At 46.4% G+C, this 17,429-nt stretch overlaps 1 protein-coding gene across 1 annotated transcript in view; it reads left to right on the forward strand.

Annotated features, from left to right (window-relative positions):
* The window catches only part of EXOC6B (exocyst complex component 6B), a 714,846-nt gene extending 700,887 nt beyond the window's left edge, over positions 1 to 13,959 (forward strand). The window contains exons 21-22 of the mRNA XM_036873122.1: positions 6,031 to 6,143; positions 10,575 to 13,959. Of these exons, the coding sequence (XP_036729017.1) occupies positions 6,031 to 6,143; positions 10,575 to 10,701 (240 nt within the window). The 3' untranslated portion in view covers positions 10,702 to 13,959. The remainder of the gene's footprint in view (positions 1 to 6,030; positions 6,144 to 10,574) is intronic.
* Positions 13,960 to 17,429: the final 3,470 nt, after the last annotated feature.

A 17,429-nucleotide genomic window follows, 5' to 3' on the forward strand; every position in this document is an offset into this window, starting at 1 on the left:
CCGCCACTGATGTTAATAAAATGCAGGCAAAGTTCCATATTTGACTCTATGACAGAGATATAATTGTAACGTATTTGTTATCGCTGAGATGATTGTCATCACCTTTAAGACATTGTCTGATAATCAAAGTAAACTTAAACCCAGTGCACGTGTGTGTGTGTTTTGAACCACAATTTATATTTGCTCTTTAAATTTTGTTATAAGTGGAAAAACTTGCAAAACGTTCGGTTGATAGTTCAAAAAGAAGAAGAATATGTCACTTAATAGCATTTAACTTATTTGGCTTGGATTACAGTTATTTATGTTTTTCTTTTACAATATTCTATGTGAGGGAGAACCACATATTTTAATATCACTTGAAAGGCCAACCCCTGTCCTTGCATATATTAGATGCTTTTAAAAACACTTGCTGAATTCAGTGGGTTTATATCTTCATTAAGCACATCCAAGATAAGCAAATATGTTTTATTATTCATGTTTCAAATCCTGTGAGTAAATGGAAGGGGTCACTTCACTTGAACTTTTTAAATTTAAGAAGGTTATAATTTTTATGCAACTCTTAAGAAATATAAATAGAATGAACATAGTGCAGGCCCACAGTGTGGTTCTGCAAATTCAATCAGAAGTCATCACATGCAGAATCAAGAATTTTAACGCTGTCCTGACGCAGAAGTAAGAGCTTATCAAAAGCCAACTACATGGAAACCCACTAACTAACGAGGATACGTGGTGATGAGAAAAATGAACTATCCTTGTGGTTGTGTTAGCAAGTTGCTCCAGTTCATCCAGGCTCACCAAGCCTTACCAGCCAAACCAGACCCTTGGCTATGGACTCTCCTGACCAGACCAGGACACAGGGCCCATGTGTACACTGATCTTCTCTTATAATGAGACTGATGTTATAGGTGCTTCCTTGTGCACATACACCACTTAACACTATTCCAGGCACACTGTCATCACTTAACGCTTGACTGAAGTCACAAACTAATCCCAAAACATAGTGTGGATGGAATACTGGAGGTACAGAAGGCCATATGAAGTGGTACTTGAGATACAGGTTTAGACAATACCCAGATGCACCATTAAACACTAAATCATGTTACAGTCTTTGTGATGACAAAGGGAATGTCTCATTGTGGTGCTAGTATTTGAGTTATCTTCTATTTCTGACAAGTATGAATGGTTTCCCATTTGTGAAAATGATGTAAAGTATTGTTTAAAAAATTTTTATGACCAAAATATGAATCAATACAAACAAAAATGTTAAGTTAATAATAACACATGTGGCATGAGGATGTGGTAAAAACTGCAAAAGTGATACTCAATAAAGTTTGAGGAATAGTGATCTTAAGTTTGGTCTCCCACCTTTGATGCTCCTCTTTTTTCTTCTTCTCCATCCACCACCTACTTATAAACATCAAGAAGTAAGATGCCTTAAAATGCATATATAGTATGCTACTTTCTGTGAAAGAAAGAGGAGGGAATAAGAAAGCATACGTGTATCTGCTCATCTTTACAAATAGAAACATAGGAAGGACAAATCCGAAAACAATGGAGTTGGGTACCTATAAGGCATGGTAGGAATTGGGGTGAAAGGGATACAACAAGGGAAAGAGTGACACTTTTCTGAGTTAACATTTTTGTATTGTTTTGACTTTTGGAAGCATGTTAATGTCCTACATATGTAAAAAATTAAGTTAAGAAGGATGGGAGGGAGGAGCCTAAAACTAAAAGCAAATGGAAACAAATGAACCCAGTTGTATTTAGATGAATACCATAACCAAACTGAAGGGAAAATTTAAAAAGGACTAATCCAAGTGGCTTATGAGCATAGGCTTTGATTATACACAATCAGGTTGGGAGAGGAAATTGCAAACAAATCTCAAACTCTTTTTAGCAGGCTTTTTTTTTTTTTTTTTGTAGTGGTATATACAAACAATTCTGAACTGATTTTAGATATATTATAGGATTGAGCAAATTAGTGAATGAGATGATGTTGTTGAGAGCCAGGATTCTCACTGTGGAAGAAAGCACATGTATATATGGAATAGAGGAAGGCAAAAAAGAACTCTGTGAGAATGATTAGAATTGGAGGTATTGGTGTAAACTCATGATTTCTAAAATGTGTGTGCATAGATGCTTATATAAGTACACATGTATGTATGTATGTATATGTGTGCACGTGTATATGTGGATTACATGCATATATTTCCTAGCTCTGTCCGCTGAGAGGGCTTTACTCCCCATAGATTGTCCCCAAGTAGCAATGAGGACACCTAGCACCCAAATCTTGATCTCTAATAACTTTCCCACTAAAAGAAACCAGGGCTGTTCAGAGAAATGGCTGATTTCAGAGCTGGGCATGGTAGATACAAGATGAACCTGCAACACCTTATTATGCCAGAAAGTAAGGAAGTCCTGAAAAAAAAAAAATCATGGGGGCATGTCACAAGGACACAGGCTCTAGCTTGACAGATCTCCCACTTGCCAAACCTGGGACAATTTGAGCATCAAAGTAATTAGGTATAGTAATGAATATAACCCATTGAAAAAATGGAAACCCATGAATCCATACCAATAATAAAATAGATAAATTAATGGGGGAGAAGGAGAGAGCACTTGCTTATGGTAGAATGCTGAGTGACAACTGATAAACGTGGAGGGAAGGATAGAATTGGAATGTCATCAGTGTGAGACCATCATAGTAAAGACCAAAGTGAAGAAGAATCCTCAATAGATGCTAAATCTAAGGGGAAATTTTAACCAGGAGCAGTATATTCACATGGTCTTAAATTGTCTCCTCAATTGCTTCCTAGTTGCAAAAGAAAATATAATACCTAGACGGTGGAGAAATCAGACAACGTCTTGACTGGGTGATCCAAATTAATATCACCAATGAGAGCCAAATGAACACTGTATATTGTATACCTCCAGATGTGATACCCTGAGGAGGACATAACATCACATGTAATACTCTGGCCAGAAATGCATGTCCTATATCTTATAAGCATTAGAAAAACCAAAACTAAGGGGGGAAAAAGGAGACAGGGAACTTTTGAAGAGTTGACATCCTTCAAAACTGTCAATATCATATAAGAAAGAGACAGACTGTGGAAATAGTCCAGATTAAAGTAGGCTCAGTAGATAATTAAATGTAATACCTAATCCTAAATAAACAAAAAGGCTATGCAGGATATTATTGGGTCAATTTATAAAATTAGGGTATAGACAGTATCAATATTAAATTTATTAAAGTTAAAAACCATACTGTGATTATGAGAATAGCCCTAATTCTTAGGAACACTGAAATACTGGGTGATAAAGGGCCATGATATATGTAATTTACTCTCAAGAGACTCCAAAAAGAAATACTGTGTGTGCAAAGAAAGAAAGAGAGAGAGAACACAAATGATGGAGCGTATGGGGTAAAATGTTGACAATGCATGGATCTGGGAGGAGGGTATATGGTGCTCCTTATACTACGTCTATTCTTAGAACTTTCTCATAAATTGAAAATTATTTCCAAATGAAAAATTTTTTAAATAAAAAAGAATGTGATCATTAGTGATGACTGAATGTTCTGCATCCTTGAGAGAGACTTTATCGAGATTTAACAAGGCCATTGCATGCAGAGAGCTAGGCTGAGAGAGCCTGGTTCACCTTTGAAAATCATAGTCTGGAGACCAAAGTGCTGTATTGATAAACAGGCCTGCCGGTTTTCTTGTTCTCTTATTCTAACACTGTTTCTAAGGACTCAAGTGGAACTGCACCCCAAGGCAGTTAACTTAGTTAAGTCCCACCCAGACTCTAGTATGTGTCCGTCTGTCTCAGAGGAGGCTATCAGACCTAGGTACAGGCCACTGAAAAGAACTGTAGAAAGCAACACAGACCCAGAGTGTAAGCTACAGGCTTATACTGGTTGAGCTTAATAGAGTTTGTGTAGCTTCCATGCCCGGAGTGGGATAAATTAGGTAGCTTGTCATCCCAGAGCTCTTAGTCTCAGTACTGGCATTGAGAGACTTTGGCAAGAATTTAAAAATAGAAAACCTTAGAGCTAAGTTATGAACTGCCCTCCACGCCTCACTGGTGATTTACCCAGGTTTCATCAGCCCAAAAGACATGGTGTTCTTTGCAGTAAATCAGCAAATACTGATACCATTAATTCCATCACTGAAATTAGGAATTTGATAGTAGAGAAGGTAGTTTTATTAAATGCATATATATGTCCACATCTGAAAAGTAATACCTGAAATAGCTTTAAGAAATCATGATTTCATGTTTTTCCAATTAAACTTATTTGTTTTTCTTTCACCTTTCTTTTGTTAGCTCCCTAGCATGCAAACAGTAGAAGGTTTTTTAAATTTTCTGAGAAAAAATTTTAATTAAGAAAATGCTATCTTTTTCATAGTTTTTTTCCTTGGGATTTGGGGGAAAGCGTAATCATATTTGTAGAAGACCTTTAGAACAAGGGACACGCCAAGTGTCTGTCATGCTTCCTAGGAGGAACTGTCTTGACGGGTCTTTGGACACTATAGGATAGAAATACTAAGATTAGAATAGGAAGTCAAGGAAATATTTCTTCTAAAGGAGAGCTCTGCAAGGCCTGGGGACAGCAAAAGGAAGTGGTAGGAGCCCTTTAACTTGCCAACTAAAATAGGCATGACCTAAAAGAGACCTGAGAGGGCCTCTTGGGACCATGCTGACCCAGGCCAACCAACGTGTCTGTCTCTCTCCCCCTCTCCTCTCTTCTTTAGCGTCCCTTTCTTGGCTGAGGGTGTAGGGGCTTTTCTCTGTTTTAGCAAAATTTTGGGGACTTCAGCCAATTCCCATCCTGTCTGAGGAAGTTCCTAACAGCCATTCTAAGAGAGTGGATAGAAGAGGAAGCTTGGCCAAGTAGGGCAAGGCCCACACTGCCCATTTGCCCAGCTGGGCAGTGAAGACAGACAAGGGAAGAAGGTGTGCCTAAGAGCCCAGGCTCTGGCATTGGATTGACTCTAGGCCTCTCTTTGTTCTGCACAGAGTGATAGCCATATACAATCTTCATCAACTGTTATCTCTTGGAAAGGGAGAAGTAGAGAAATGTCTTGAGTCCAAAAGCACTTATATGTATCTCATTGCTAGAAAGCCAGCTTGAAGGCCCTTCTTCTATGTAATGATGTGAGTCTGGGATGGTGACCCCTCTAGAAGTTTATAGAGGGAAGCTAACACCTCCCCTTTCATCACCCCTACCTTTGAAAGGCACTGATTCCATTTTTCTTTTTTAGCTTTATTCAGTTACAATTTTTAAATATTTATTAGAGTGATACCTGAGGCTAAAGCTGGCTGGGAAAGAAAGCCTTTGACAAAAATGTATTTAGTTAACAGGTTTCCATCTGTTCAACTAGTGTCCACATAGGTGTAGTATATTGCCTCATGTAAATATTGCATGGCCCGTTTATGCCTTGGTTCAGTGTTTCTGTGTTGTCTGTGTGTCTGGTTTGTTTCTGGCATGTGCACGTGTCTATATCAACGGAGTAATTTGGGCAAAGTCAACGCAGCAAGTCATGAAACTCGTACTTGAACCCAGACCTTCGAACCTGAAAGCTCATATAGTTGCATATGTGGCACTGGACACATCCACCTTTATTTGTTCATTGTTGAATTCTGAGCTCCTAGAATGGTGCTTGGCACATGGAAGGCATTTCACGAGTATTTATTAAGCGAATAAGTGGTCATTATGATAGTCTTGTGTTTTGATTCAGTCCAATGTTAGTTTCATTACAGGCCTGCCTCTGAGAGCTGTCTGCTAACGGCATGTTCTCTTAGCAACATTACAGTGCTTATGGAAGAGATGACTCTGCCTTATAGTGATTACTCATTTATTTCCTTAATTGCAATACAGTCTATAGCCATTCTTTCTCTTACTATATTTTTAATTTTATTTTTCAAGTCTACTATAGATGGTAGTGAAGGATGCTAGGGGTTTCTGCGATCCTGATTTGTCTTATCTGTCTGATGAATTACTGGGGTGGGGGTTTGGATATTTTACAGCTTTTAGATCTCTTCCTCCAGTGGGATTGGTCAACCTACCTTGCTGACTATGGTCAGCCCACCTGCAAGTACCTCCGGGTAAACCCTGTGACAGCTCTGACCCTGCTTGAGAAGTGAGTACCCATCCAGTGGTCTGTGTCGGGGGGTGGGGAAATGGGGATGGCGGGTTGGTATAGAGGATAATTTTCTCTTTGCCAATACCTTGAAAAGACCGCAAAGAGGCCCCATTCTTAAAGTCGCCATAGGTGCTCTCAGCAGTCTCCATCATTGGATTTGGCAGGCCAGTCTTCCTCTTGTAGCCTCTTAATTCCTGAGCCTTGACAAGCTAGGGCAAGTATGGGTCAGCTGGGCTCTGACATTACCTCAGAGCTTACCTAGAGATGACAAGAGGAGAAAGGAAGATGCCTTAGTTTGGGGCTCAGTTCAGCCTGGTGAACAGAGTGAGCCTGGCCCCAGCCATCTGGGGTATGATGATGGATGGAGAACAGCCCCACAGAACAGATGGCTTCTGGTTCCTAGCAGAGAAGCTCCTGAAATTACTGAAACCTTCACCTGCCCCTCCAAGCCCCGCCCCTGCCAGATGGAGCTTTACTGTGCTGACTGTCCCAAGAAAGCTGTGTTGGAGGTGCCTAATTCTTGCCTTAGGCAGTCACTGGCCCGCACAAGTCCTGCTACAGGGCTGTAGCATCTCTGACGGAGAGATGCTTCCACTGAGATTGAGTTAGCCAGCTCCGGAACATCTCACTAACCAATACGTCACCCAGATGCTGGAATCCGCTATTCATTGTAGCCTGGCTCTGGCTTTAGCTTACCTAGTTGAGAGCTGGCAGACCAGAGACTAAGGCCCATGTAGAAGGGAAGCTTTTTCTTGTCATCGAACTAGATAACCGCTGGCCTCTTAGAAGCTTCCTAGGAGAGTGCCTTGCATCTCGACAGTGTAGCAAGTCTACGTATATAGCCAGCCAAGCAGGTCTCAAATCCTAGCAAGGCAAGGATCAGAGTCCAGGAGGCCAGAGTGGAGCCTTAGACAGAAGCAGAGGCTGAGGTGTACCTTCCTACTGTGCAACATAACAGGGGAGAGAAGGGGAGGAGGCAGAGGTGTGTGTTTGGAGCCAAGAAACTAAGAGCCCAGAGTGGACTTTCTCCAGATCAAGACAGAGACTGATGTTTCCATTTTGACTTTGTTTCCCATGGTTCTCTCTCCCAATGACCTTCTTCCCTAGGATATCTAGAGAGTAAGTATATTATTCACTTGGGCCTTTTCCATCGCTTTGAGGCAAGTCCTTCTGGTCTCCTCATTGACACTAATGACTACACTAATATCCCTACCCTGTGAGTTGTCCCCACCCTGACATACTAATCTACTAAACCAGTCTGGTGCCAACTGGCTGACCGCCTCCTCTCTCCTTGGTCCTTAGAGTGACCCTTGGCTTACCAATTCCTTTGGGGCTGGGAGTGGTAACAGGGATTTTCCCCCATCGGTGCCAGGTGAAGGGTTGTTCCCACCCAGCTTCCTGGCACGCTCAGTACTCTTGCTGGCCCAGGGCCTAGCCCTGACTAGCCCTGGCAATTCAGCCCTGACACAAGGGAGCTCCTCAGCACTCTCCCCTCCCTCCCAGTGGTGAGGCCCATGGCTTTAAGATCTCCCATCGAAGACTCTTTATTAGAGGCAAGGCCTCATCCCAGAGTTCTCAGTACCCAGCTGAAATGGCTTTTGAGTTGGTGCTTACATGTCATCGAAGACTCTTTATTAGAGGCAAGGCCTCATCCCAGAGTTCTCAGTACCCAGCTGAAATGGCTTTTGAGTTGGTGCTTACATGTCATCGAAGACTCTTTATTAGAGGCAAGGCCTCATCCCAGAGTTCTCAGTACCCAGCTGAAATGGCTTTTGAGTTGGTGCTTACATGTCATCGAAGACTCTTTATTAGAGGCAAGGCCTCATCCCAGAGTTCTCAGTACCCAGCTGAAATGGCTTTTGAGTTGGTGCTTAGATGTCATATTCATTATGTGTCTAAATGGGCTCTAGGATTCCCTTTGGCCAGGTGCCTCTCAACCGTTCTTTACTCCTCTGTTCCTGAGACTCTCTAGATCCAAGAAGTACTGTCTTATCTACTTCCTATGGATCAACAATAGGCTAAAATAATCAGCCTCTCGGTAGCATTCTGGAGGCCTAGCCGGTAATAAAGCCATGTGCTTAGCCCGAGCGATCAGCGGGGTTTAAAAGCTCCCTTCCAAACACAACAGGGCCAAAGGCCACCCAGATCACTAAAATCTGTATTTCCCAGCCTCATAGGAATCAATCCCTTTATCTGACCCATTCCTGCTTTCCCCTTGACACTCTCTCCTTTGCAGCCTGACACTTCTTAGCAGGGTGAGACATGGAAAGACCCAAAGACCTGATGAGGACATTTCAGGAAAGAGAAGGGGCCCCCGTTCATTGAGAGGTGGCCGTAGCCAAAGTAGATCCAGATCCTAGGCTTACAGAATGCAGTGGGGCGTGGGGAGGGCTCTCCTTTGGTTTTAGAGCGTTCCAGGGTACAAACCAGCATGCCACCATCAGCCCTCAGGGCACTTGAGTTTCTCTTTCAAGTAATCCCAACTCCAGGTCTTAATGGCTAAAACATCCTGGCCTCTGGGGCCTAGAGACCACCCTCTTTTTCCCTTTCTCCTACCTTATTTCTGGAACTTCCCTATGGGAGCTGAAAGCTGGCTCTGGCTGCCTGTCTCTGGGCTGCTTTGAGGAGTCATGAAACTAATGATCACATAGGATGTTAAATTAAATGTCCTATAAAGGTAGGAAGTGTTTTTATTCCCTTATTATTTCTTTTTGTTTTGCTTTGTGTTGGTTTTCTTTAGATTTATAGTATATCCAGAAAAGGTGAAGGAGCTGTTCTCTGGGGTAAATAACCCTAAATCAAGCCAGTTCCACAAACATAATTGTGCAGTTAATGTTTAAGGGACCAAATACAATAATCATCATAGCCTTGGGGACCTTTGTGCTTTCTTTACAACCTAAACCTCTAAACCTCTGTCATCTCTCCTTCTTCCACCCATCCAAGCACAGGCCTCCACATGTGGGTGGTTGTACCTTATACACGGTGTCTAAGCATGCTTGATGAGTAATTCCAGGCTGAAGGCCCTAAAGCTTAGGTCAGAGAGAGAAGTCTCAATTCGTTTGTGGCTGTCACCGTCAGCCAGAGCCATAAAGCAATGGTGCTCATTAGAACCTCCCTACATGTGGATATAAATGTCCTTATGGGCTCTCTGGCCTTTTGACCCACTGGCCTCTAGTCTGTCCCTCTGCACAGGGCCACCCCACAGGAAAAAAAAAAAAATGGGCCAGGATTGGCCAAAGGCCCTGGGAAGTCTGCCTGAGAGCAGTTTACTCCCCAGTGCCAGGTTCCTTCCGTCCCCTCTCCTAGCCTATCTCCGTGCAGGCCAGGGGACTGTGAAGTCAGAGAGCTGGCCAAGTTCCCGGGGGATGGTGGAGAGGAGCCGCCTGGCCCAAGGAGAAATGAGTCTGGGCAGTGTCCTTAATTCTCTACCATTGGAACTATCCGTGGGCTGGAGGTCCAGTGTGCAGAGGCTGGGGCCAGAGTTAGCCATCACCAACAGATGTCAGGGGCTGTGGGCCCTTTTCGGGGAAAAACAGATTCCTGGCATCTATCACAGTGGCTTAGTCGGGTTTGGGGGCTGCTCTGGCAACCTCAGCCTGGCCTTGACTTTCTCCCTCCATGCTTCCCGGTTAGGTCTCTCCATCTGGTGGAATTGGTGGCCAGAACTGCCCATGGTTTGTGCTCTAGGAATATGCCGTCTCTGGAGTTTTAGCATGAGCCAGTTAGAAAGTTTTCCAAAGGTCAAGATCTGAAGACATAGCAGCCGTTGAGAACTTAGGGGCTTCTCTTGCCTAAAGCCCCGGTTGGCTCAGCCTTTTGGCACCTGCTTTCCTCAGCACCATGCCCTCTTACCACCTCACTGCCCCTGAGCCCCTACCCCGAGGCAAAGGAAAAGAGATCGGTCAAGCCCTTGGTTTTGTTAGCGGTGGGATAGACTAACCAGATAGAGTAGGGTTTGGAAATGCACAGTGGCTTTCAGTTACTCATGTTCTTTTGGAATTGCTAGTTAAGAGCATCGTTCTGCTTTACCTTTCAAATACCAGCTGTAAGGTCCCAGCAGGATGTAGTAGGTTTATGAGGTGATGAGAAGACCTTAGACATTCTCTGGGGTCCTGTTGACCATCAGGGCTGTAGTAGGTGCCAGATACCTACAACAGAGGCATACCTGGGCGTAGAAGGGAAGGAAGTAGGTAGGATGGGTATGGATGAGGAGGTGATTGGCCATGGCTGGCTCTTGACCGTTCTCCAAAGGTGACTGAAGTGGGGAGGGCTTTGGGTGCCAGGAGGGCAGCTTCGTGAACAGTAGGTGAGTATGCGCCTGACAATGGAAGTGTTCTGGACTCTCTCAACTCCGGGTGCTGGTTAAGACACGCTAGCCCCCATTGCCGCCTCAAACACTTTGCTCTCTTTCTTCCCTTGTCTGTTTAGGATGAAGGACACTAGCCGCAAGAACAACATGTTTGCACAGTTTCGGAAAAATGAGCGAGACAAGCAGAAATTGATTGACACTGTGGCCAAGCAACTCCGGGGGCTCATCAGCAGCCACCACTCATGAAGGCGGGCCTCGGGCCCCCAGAGGCTGCTGGCTGCAGCCCCAGCGTCCGGGCCGCAGCGCTGGCTGGCCCTGCATTTGTGCATTCTTCTTCAAAGAGAGCAAATGTATTTTTTTAATAACCTATGTACAGTATTCGCATAACATTTCCCTATAGTAAAAGAGGCACAAGGGTAAGCCAGTCCACGAGCTGTTGCTAGGCTGGGCTTCAGGGGAAGTCATACTACACTGTCTGTATTTTCCTAGAGATGGCGGTGTCATCGATCCAGTATGATAAACCACCTTTCATCCGTGGCTCTAGAGCTTAGATCTGGGGCTCAGAAACTATACAAACAAAATGGGTACTTGGCACTGGGAGGTAAGGTGAGTAGGCAGAAGGATAATGAATTACATCCTGTTCACTCCTAGGTGCCCCATTCACCGTGTAGGTGAGGCCGATTCTTCCTGATGCAAGGAAAGGGCCTGGAAAACATTACTACTTAGTCTATCAAAGACCAGCACACAGTTCTGGAGGTTCATCTGTTCAGTCCACTGACTTTCACTGACCGGTGAACAAGCGTGCTGTGTGGCAAGATGACGGCTTCGCTCCAGTCCCCCCAAGGATGGCATTTTTTAGCCTAGATCTGACCCAATGCTTTTCCTTCTAAGTTTTCTGGGGCACGGTAGAGCTGAGTATGCAGCGGGAAGAATTGGACCTCATGACTAACTATAGGCTGCCCCACACCACGAGGAGATCTTGAAAGCCAGTGCAAATGGAATCAGAGCCCCAGCCCTTCCCCATTCCTCTCATGGCCTTCTTTCAGGGTCAGGGTACTTGGTTCAGGGCATAGGTCAACAATTATTCCATAGACAGACAGAGAGTCTCAGACTTGACCTCTTCCAGCAGTGTCATTGGGATAGTCAGATTCCAGAAGCCTGAAAATGGCCCTTACTTTACCCTTAGGTAAAACCTTGGAATCATTCCTTTGTGTTTCAAAGCCAACTTTCTGGCCACCATCTTTAAAGGAAATGTCATCAGCTCTGTACTGTGGGGACAGCTCTGACTGGACTGGATGCCTTTAGGGATGGAACCACTGTCACCGTGAAGCAGAGCGGGTCAGCCGTGGCTAGTGGTTTGTTACCCATGGCACAGCTGCCCCTCACTAAGTCATGTCCTGGGTGAGAAGCTCCTCTTGCTCAAGCCCAAAGCTTCCATCCCCTTTTGAGGTCCCCATAGCTATCTTTTGGCTTCATCTGAGCAAGATTGCCTATAGTCCTATCCCTCAGGCTCTGGAGTTTGCAGAGGAGCCTGGACCAGCTAGCTTGGAGGCTGTGTCCTCTGTCCCAAATGGGCTCCCGAGACTTAATGCAAGGGCTTCGCTATGAGGTCAGTCAGAGGAATCTGCCCTTTAAGGCACTTCAGGAAGATGCTACCAAGGCTACTGGCAAGAGTAAAATCGTGAGTCACCAAACAATGACAAATAAGCCACACGGTCATTTCCAGCTTGGGTTAGTGGAAGGAAAGACTCATCAGACAGAAGTCTTCACTCCCTTTGTCAGCTGCTGATTTGCTTCTAGGGAAGGCAGTGCTTCCTTTTTCACTCCCCCCGCCCCCGCAAATATTGTATCACAACTTGAAAACCATGGGGAAGAAAATATGCACACCGACACGCGGGCTTCCTCAAAGCTGGGGACCAGGCTGTGTGTGGACTCTGCAGAAGCCTCCTGAGGTCCATCCTAGGGGCTACGCGGTTTGCCCGGGGTCTCAGAATGAGGTTCAGAGATGAGTGCTGCCACCCAGAACCTCCATAGCCAAGGAAAGGCAGGGGTCCATGGGAATGAGACCCAAAATGCCATCTCTCAGGCTCTGGACTTTATTAGAAAAGAACGAGAAATGACCACACTAATCCCATTGCTTCAGAAGGGCCCCAAACACCCTCCTTCACTACATGCCAGTTTACAGCAAGATCTCTTCCGCTTTGAGCGCTGAGACTTTTTGAAGTGGAATGGAGAGAACCTTAAGCATATCACAATATTTTTCAACTGTTATCATTGCTGGCTTGGTCGCAAACCTGTACCCTGGAGAAACAGTGCTATAGAAGAGAAAGTGAACAGCGTGGAGGAACTGGGGTTACTCTGCCCCTTGCACACAGAGGTCCCTCTACGGAAAACGTTTATTCAAGCCCAAGACTCATAGGGTGGATCCTTTGCCAGATCCCTTCTTCCCTCTCGGTCTGCCTCAGCCTTCCCTAACGAAACCAACATGCAGCTACTGAGTTGTCTGTGGGGACACACTCTTGGTGAGCAGGGAAAGGTAAAAAAACAGGGACCAGCAATGTCCAAGCTGTTTGAACTGGTGAAGTAGGAGTTTTCAGTTTTCTCTATAGGCCTCTAGCTGCGCCCGCCCTTGCGAGGACTTGTGCAAAGCATGGGTGTCCATGCCCCTCAGACTCCTGACATCTGGGCTCAAATGCCCAGAGATGTAGAAGTGCCCTGGAGGCCTCAGTAAGAGGCGAGAACATGGGTGCCTGGAGGTCTTTCCGTCTTCTAGTTGGCTGAGTTCTTCGGAAAACCAGGTCCATATTCCTGAAGGGACAGTCAGGTTTGGGACCCTAGTGGGTTTCAGTAGTAATTTAGGCAGCTGGTATAGTTTTAACGTATCTCATAGCAAAATCTCTTTGAGTAGACTGTAAATGAAGCTGTTGGGGGTGGGGAAGAACAGGACCTGGAAATTGGAAACAACAGAGAGTCCCCACCGGTAAAGGGAATATACAGGCTTACGGGGAGCAGTCCCCAGTATTTTCGTTGTCTCCCAGGCCTCCAAGTCAGCCTGCACACTTGACAAGTGCTTGCTCAGCAAATCCCAGACCCAAGGCCCTTTATCCCCAAGATTGGCGTTGCCCATGGCTTTCCCCATGAGGCCTCCAGGTACACTCCCTGGGGCCTGCTGCAGAAATCCCCCTCACCGTAGCCTCGCTTCTCCCAAGACTGTGCACCTGGCTGCTTCCATTGCCTCTTTTTTTTTTTCTTTCTTTTGCCTGAGTTTGCAGTTACTTTTCACTAATGTGTTGGAAATGGCCTTTTTATTTTGCACATTTATGGGGGAGATTTAGGAAAGTCCATTTTTACCTCTAAAGGGAACTTTGTTCTTTAAAACCAGTAAAGCTACTGATACAGATGGGCCTCATGGTTAGTAGAAAACCTCTTATGTGGAAAGAGCATGTTTATTCCTCCTGTACGTTTTCCTCTTTTAACCGCTATTAAATAAGAGCGCCTATGCACCTGTTCAAAAGCCATGGTGTTGTCTCACGGTGTTTCGTTCTCCCGCCCCTTTTGCACACTGCAGCCATGGTTGGTGATCTGGAGGATGGCAATTGCACCCCTTGAGCCGGACTGATGACTAGAGCGGGCAGAAGCCTGGTGGGGAGGGGAAAGCCTGCCTGCCAGACGAGGCAAGGAGTCGAACTGTGGCCTTGGAAACATTCCAGACTACTGGGCTACAGGCTGTCCTGTCTATACAGTTTAGACTGGCATCGTCACCATCATCAAGAGGAATAACCCTCGACGTGCCTGGTTTGTGGGGAGTACCGGGCTAGGCAACTGGGGGCTCAGTGTGTCTTGAAAACCAGCCCTGCCGTGGAAAGGCTCCTGGTTAAGATGGAGCCAGGAGGGATTATCTAGAGGAAGGAGCGAAATGAGGCGGCCTTAGAGATCGGTGGCGGAGAGGGACGGGCGTCACGGTCTGGTGTAGGAACGGGTCTGGTCAGGGAAGACAGCACAGGGAAATCAGGATGTTAATTAGCTGGGCCTTGAAGGAGTTAAATTCAACATGGTGCCGACCACATTAGAGTGAAAAGTTGGCACAAGTCTGGTGTGTACTGGGAGGAGAGTGGGGACCTGGTAGGCATATCTGAAACCATGGTGAGTAAGGCCTGAAACGTCTGTGTAACAGCACCCAGCCTTCTTGGCCCCGAGGCTGGCATGGAAGCCATGGGAATAGGCTGGAGAGAGTTTCTTCAGTTAACAAGTCTGACTATTGCAACTGGGCTTTGGCGCCTGAGAGACCTGGGCTTCAACTCCTGCTGTGCCACTTACTAGCTGGATGACCCCTGAACAATTAACTCCCTAAATCTCATAATCCTCAGTGAAAGCAGAACCTAGTGCCTGATTTACAGGCTTGCTGTGAAGTGTAAATGACCTATGCATGGCCGATAAGCCTAGCCAGTTCCTACCACAGCACATGAACTCTTTCAGGCCTTTCCCTCCTTCCCCTCAAATTCCACAACATGCTGTAGTTGAGCATTGGACAGAAGTGTCCAGAGCTGCTCTGCCTCCTGGCTTCCACTCCCCAAGCCCATCTCAGGCTTAATGGTACTGAGGCCCCTCGAGCACCTGTGTAGACGCAGAGGAACAAGCCCTTCACATCAGACAGCCAGTTGCCCGGCTCAGAGCAGAGCCAGTCCTTCGGGTAGAATCTGCCTCTCAATTCCACCTGGAACCTTCTCTGCCAAAATGTATTCCTCCTTTTAGAATTCAGGAGTTCTTGATCAGAAGTCCATGAACCCTTGGAGTGTGTGTGTGTGTGTGTGGTGTGTGTGTGTGGTGTGTGTGTGTGTGTGTGTGTGTGTGTGTGAATACACGTACAGGCGCACAGGCTTGCATCCACTCATTTTTCTGGCTAGAAGGTACATGGCTTTCATCAATGTCTAAGGAAGATTCAGGACTGAAATCCTGAATAATAACCAAATAAATCCCTTTGGAAGTATAGATCTCCCTGTGAGGAAAAGCCAGATGCTCTGAGCAGTTACCCCCTCTCCCTGCCTCGTAGAGTTCTGGCAGGAGATTTTTCAAGACCTGCAGCCCTGCCGCCTGCCCCCCCCCCCCCCCGCCGCTTCCAGGAGCCCTCACACGATCCCCAGGTCACACCTAAAGACCAGTACAACCACCGTTCCTAAGCTTGATCTCCCCAAACCAGTTCAAGGTACTGAGGGAGGCACGAGGACCCTCTACTTCTAAGAATACACAGACTTCCACCTGGTTGAGGGGATCGCAGACCAGAGGGTCCAGTATAGAGGCTTGGGCTGTCAAAGCCAAACTGAACCCAACTCACCCCCGAATGTTTCCCACAGCTTCTGAGTCAGCACTGGTGAGTACAATGTCTTGCCCAAGGCCTTGTCCAGAGAGGGCTCTGCGGGGAACCAAACCAAACCAGGGACAGATGTGAAGCCGTCACCAGCTTGCCCCTTGTCTCATCTGCTCACCAGGCAGATGAGGATGGGGAATGGCTAGTGGGAGATAAGGGGAGGGAGGAGAAAAAGTGCCAGACCCTTTCCCCGGAGGCCTCAGCTTTGAATTTAATGGACAATATTTGCTGGGAATGAGAGAGACTCCAGGCCCAAGAGACCAGAAGACAAAGGCTCTTGAGGAAGTGCAGGGAGGAGGAGGGGAGCGGTGGGGGCCAGGCATTGTGCGGGGGGCACCACCCCTCTATCTGCTTCCATCGCTGCTGGGGTTAGGGTTACCCTGCATTTGGGGCCCCAGCTGCTCTGTGGGGTCTGTGACGTCAGCTGTTGTGATGTTAATGCAGGGGCCTCACACAGGGTTACCCCTTCACCAGCCAGCCCACATCGGCTCCTGGATTCCAGCTCCTATTCCCTCAGGGAGGGGGCAGTCTGTGGGCCCAGAACTGAGCCCAAGACAACAGCCCCCCTCCCAGTCTGAGCCCGCTGCTAAGGGTACCTTCCAAGCCCAAGCTGTGACCTTCCTCTCTCCAAAGCTCCAGAAAAGGAATGAAATCTGAACATTGAGACGCTTTTCTGGCCCTAAACAATCCTTCCATTCTCTAGGCTCAATGATGGGTCTATTTCCTCCTATAAATGGGTCTCGTAATCTTCAACTTTTACCTTTGCTTCTAAGGGTAATTAATTGTATCTCCCTGTTGTTCTCCTCACACACTCCCCTCTCTGTTACAAGGCTCAGGTTAAGCTGGGTGGATGGCTTTTCTTTCTTTCTATTCCACGGAGTGCATATTTTTAAAGCTGATGGAGTAACGCCCTGCCCTCTCCAGTGAACCTTTTTTCCAGAGAAGACTGCTGGGGAAACACCACTTCCATGGGCACAGGAAAGGGGCCTCAGACTGCCCAGCTATAGGTTTTTCAGATTTCTGAGCAACCATTTCACTTTTTTTTCCCCCAGGTATGTTTCCAAGGTTTTAGGGAAGGCATTTTCAGGTACCACTCAGGAGCAAAGTGGAGGGGTTAAGTGGTGATCTGGACACTGGAGACAAAGGGAGGCAAAGATGGGCATGGGAGAAAGTAAAAGACCAAAGGGTCAGAGTCTCTTTTTTTCCCAGGATGAGGAAAAACAGTAAGGCCTCAAGTGCAGGGCAGCTTGAGGGCATCAAGTTAGGAAGGGTGAAGATAGGGCCCATCCAGGGCAGCTGGCAGAGAAGCTGCTTTGGGGAAGCAGGTCCTACAGGCAGTAAGTTGAACCACAGAGAGACTGATGGTTTCTAGTGTCTGAGTACCTGTCTGGTGCCCCTGCGCTGCAAAGGCAGGAAAGACATCACACGCCTGTCTGAAACCCCTGCAGCACCTTGCCCAGCCAATGGCACATGGGCACTCAGGACCACATCGACCACACTTGGTAGTGATTTGCTACCAAGGGAGGGGACTGTGCAAGCAGCACTCCTTGCTAGGAGGAATATTTTGTCACTGACGTTCTTTAGAAAGCATATGGTGGTAATAAAAAGC

Source organism: Balaenoptera musculus, chromosome 13 (assembly GCF_009873245.2).
Source record: "Balaenoptera musculus isolate JJ_BM4_2016_0621 chromosome 13, mBalMus1.pri.v3, whole genome shotgun sequence".
Classification (NCBI taxonomy): Eukaryota; Metazoa; Chordata; class Mammalia; order Artiodactyla; family Balaenopteridae; genus Balaenoptera; species Balaenoptera musculus.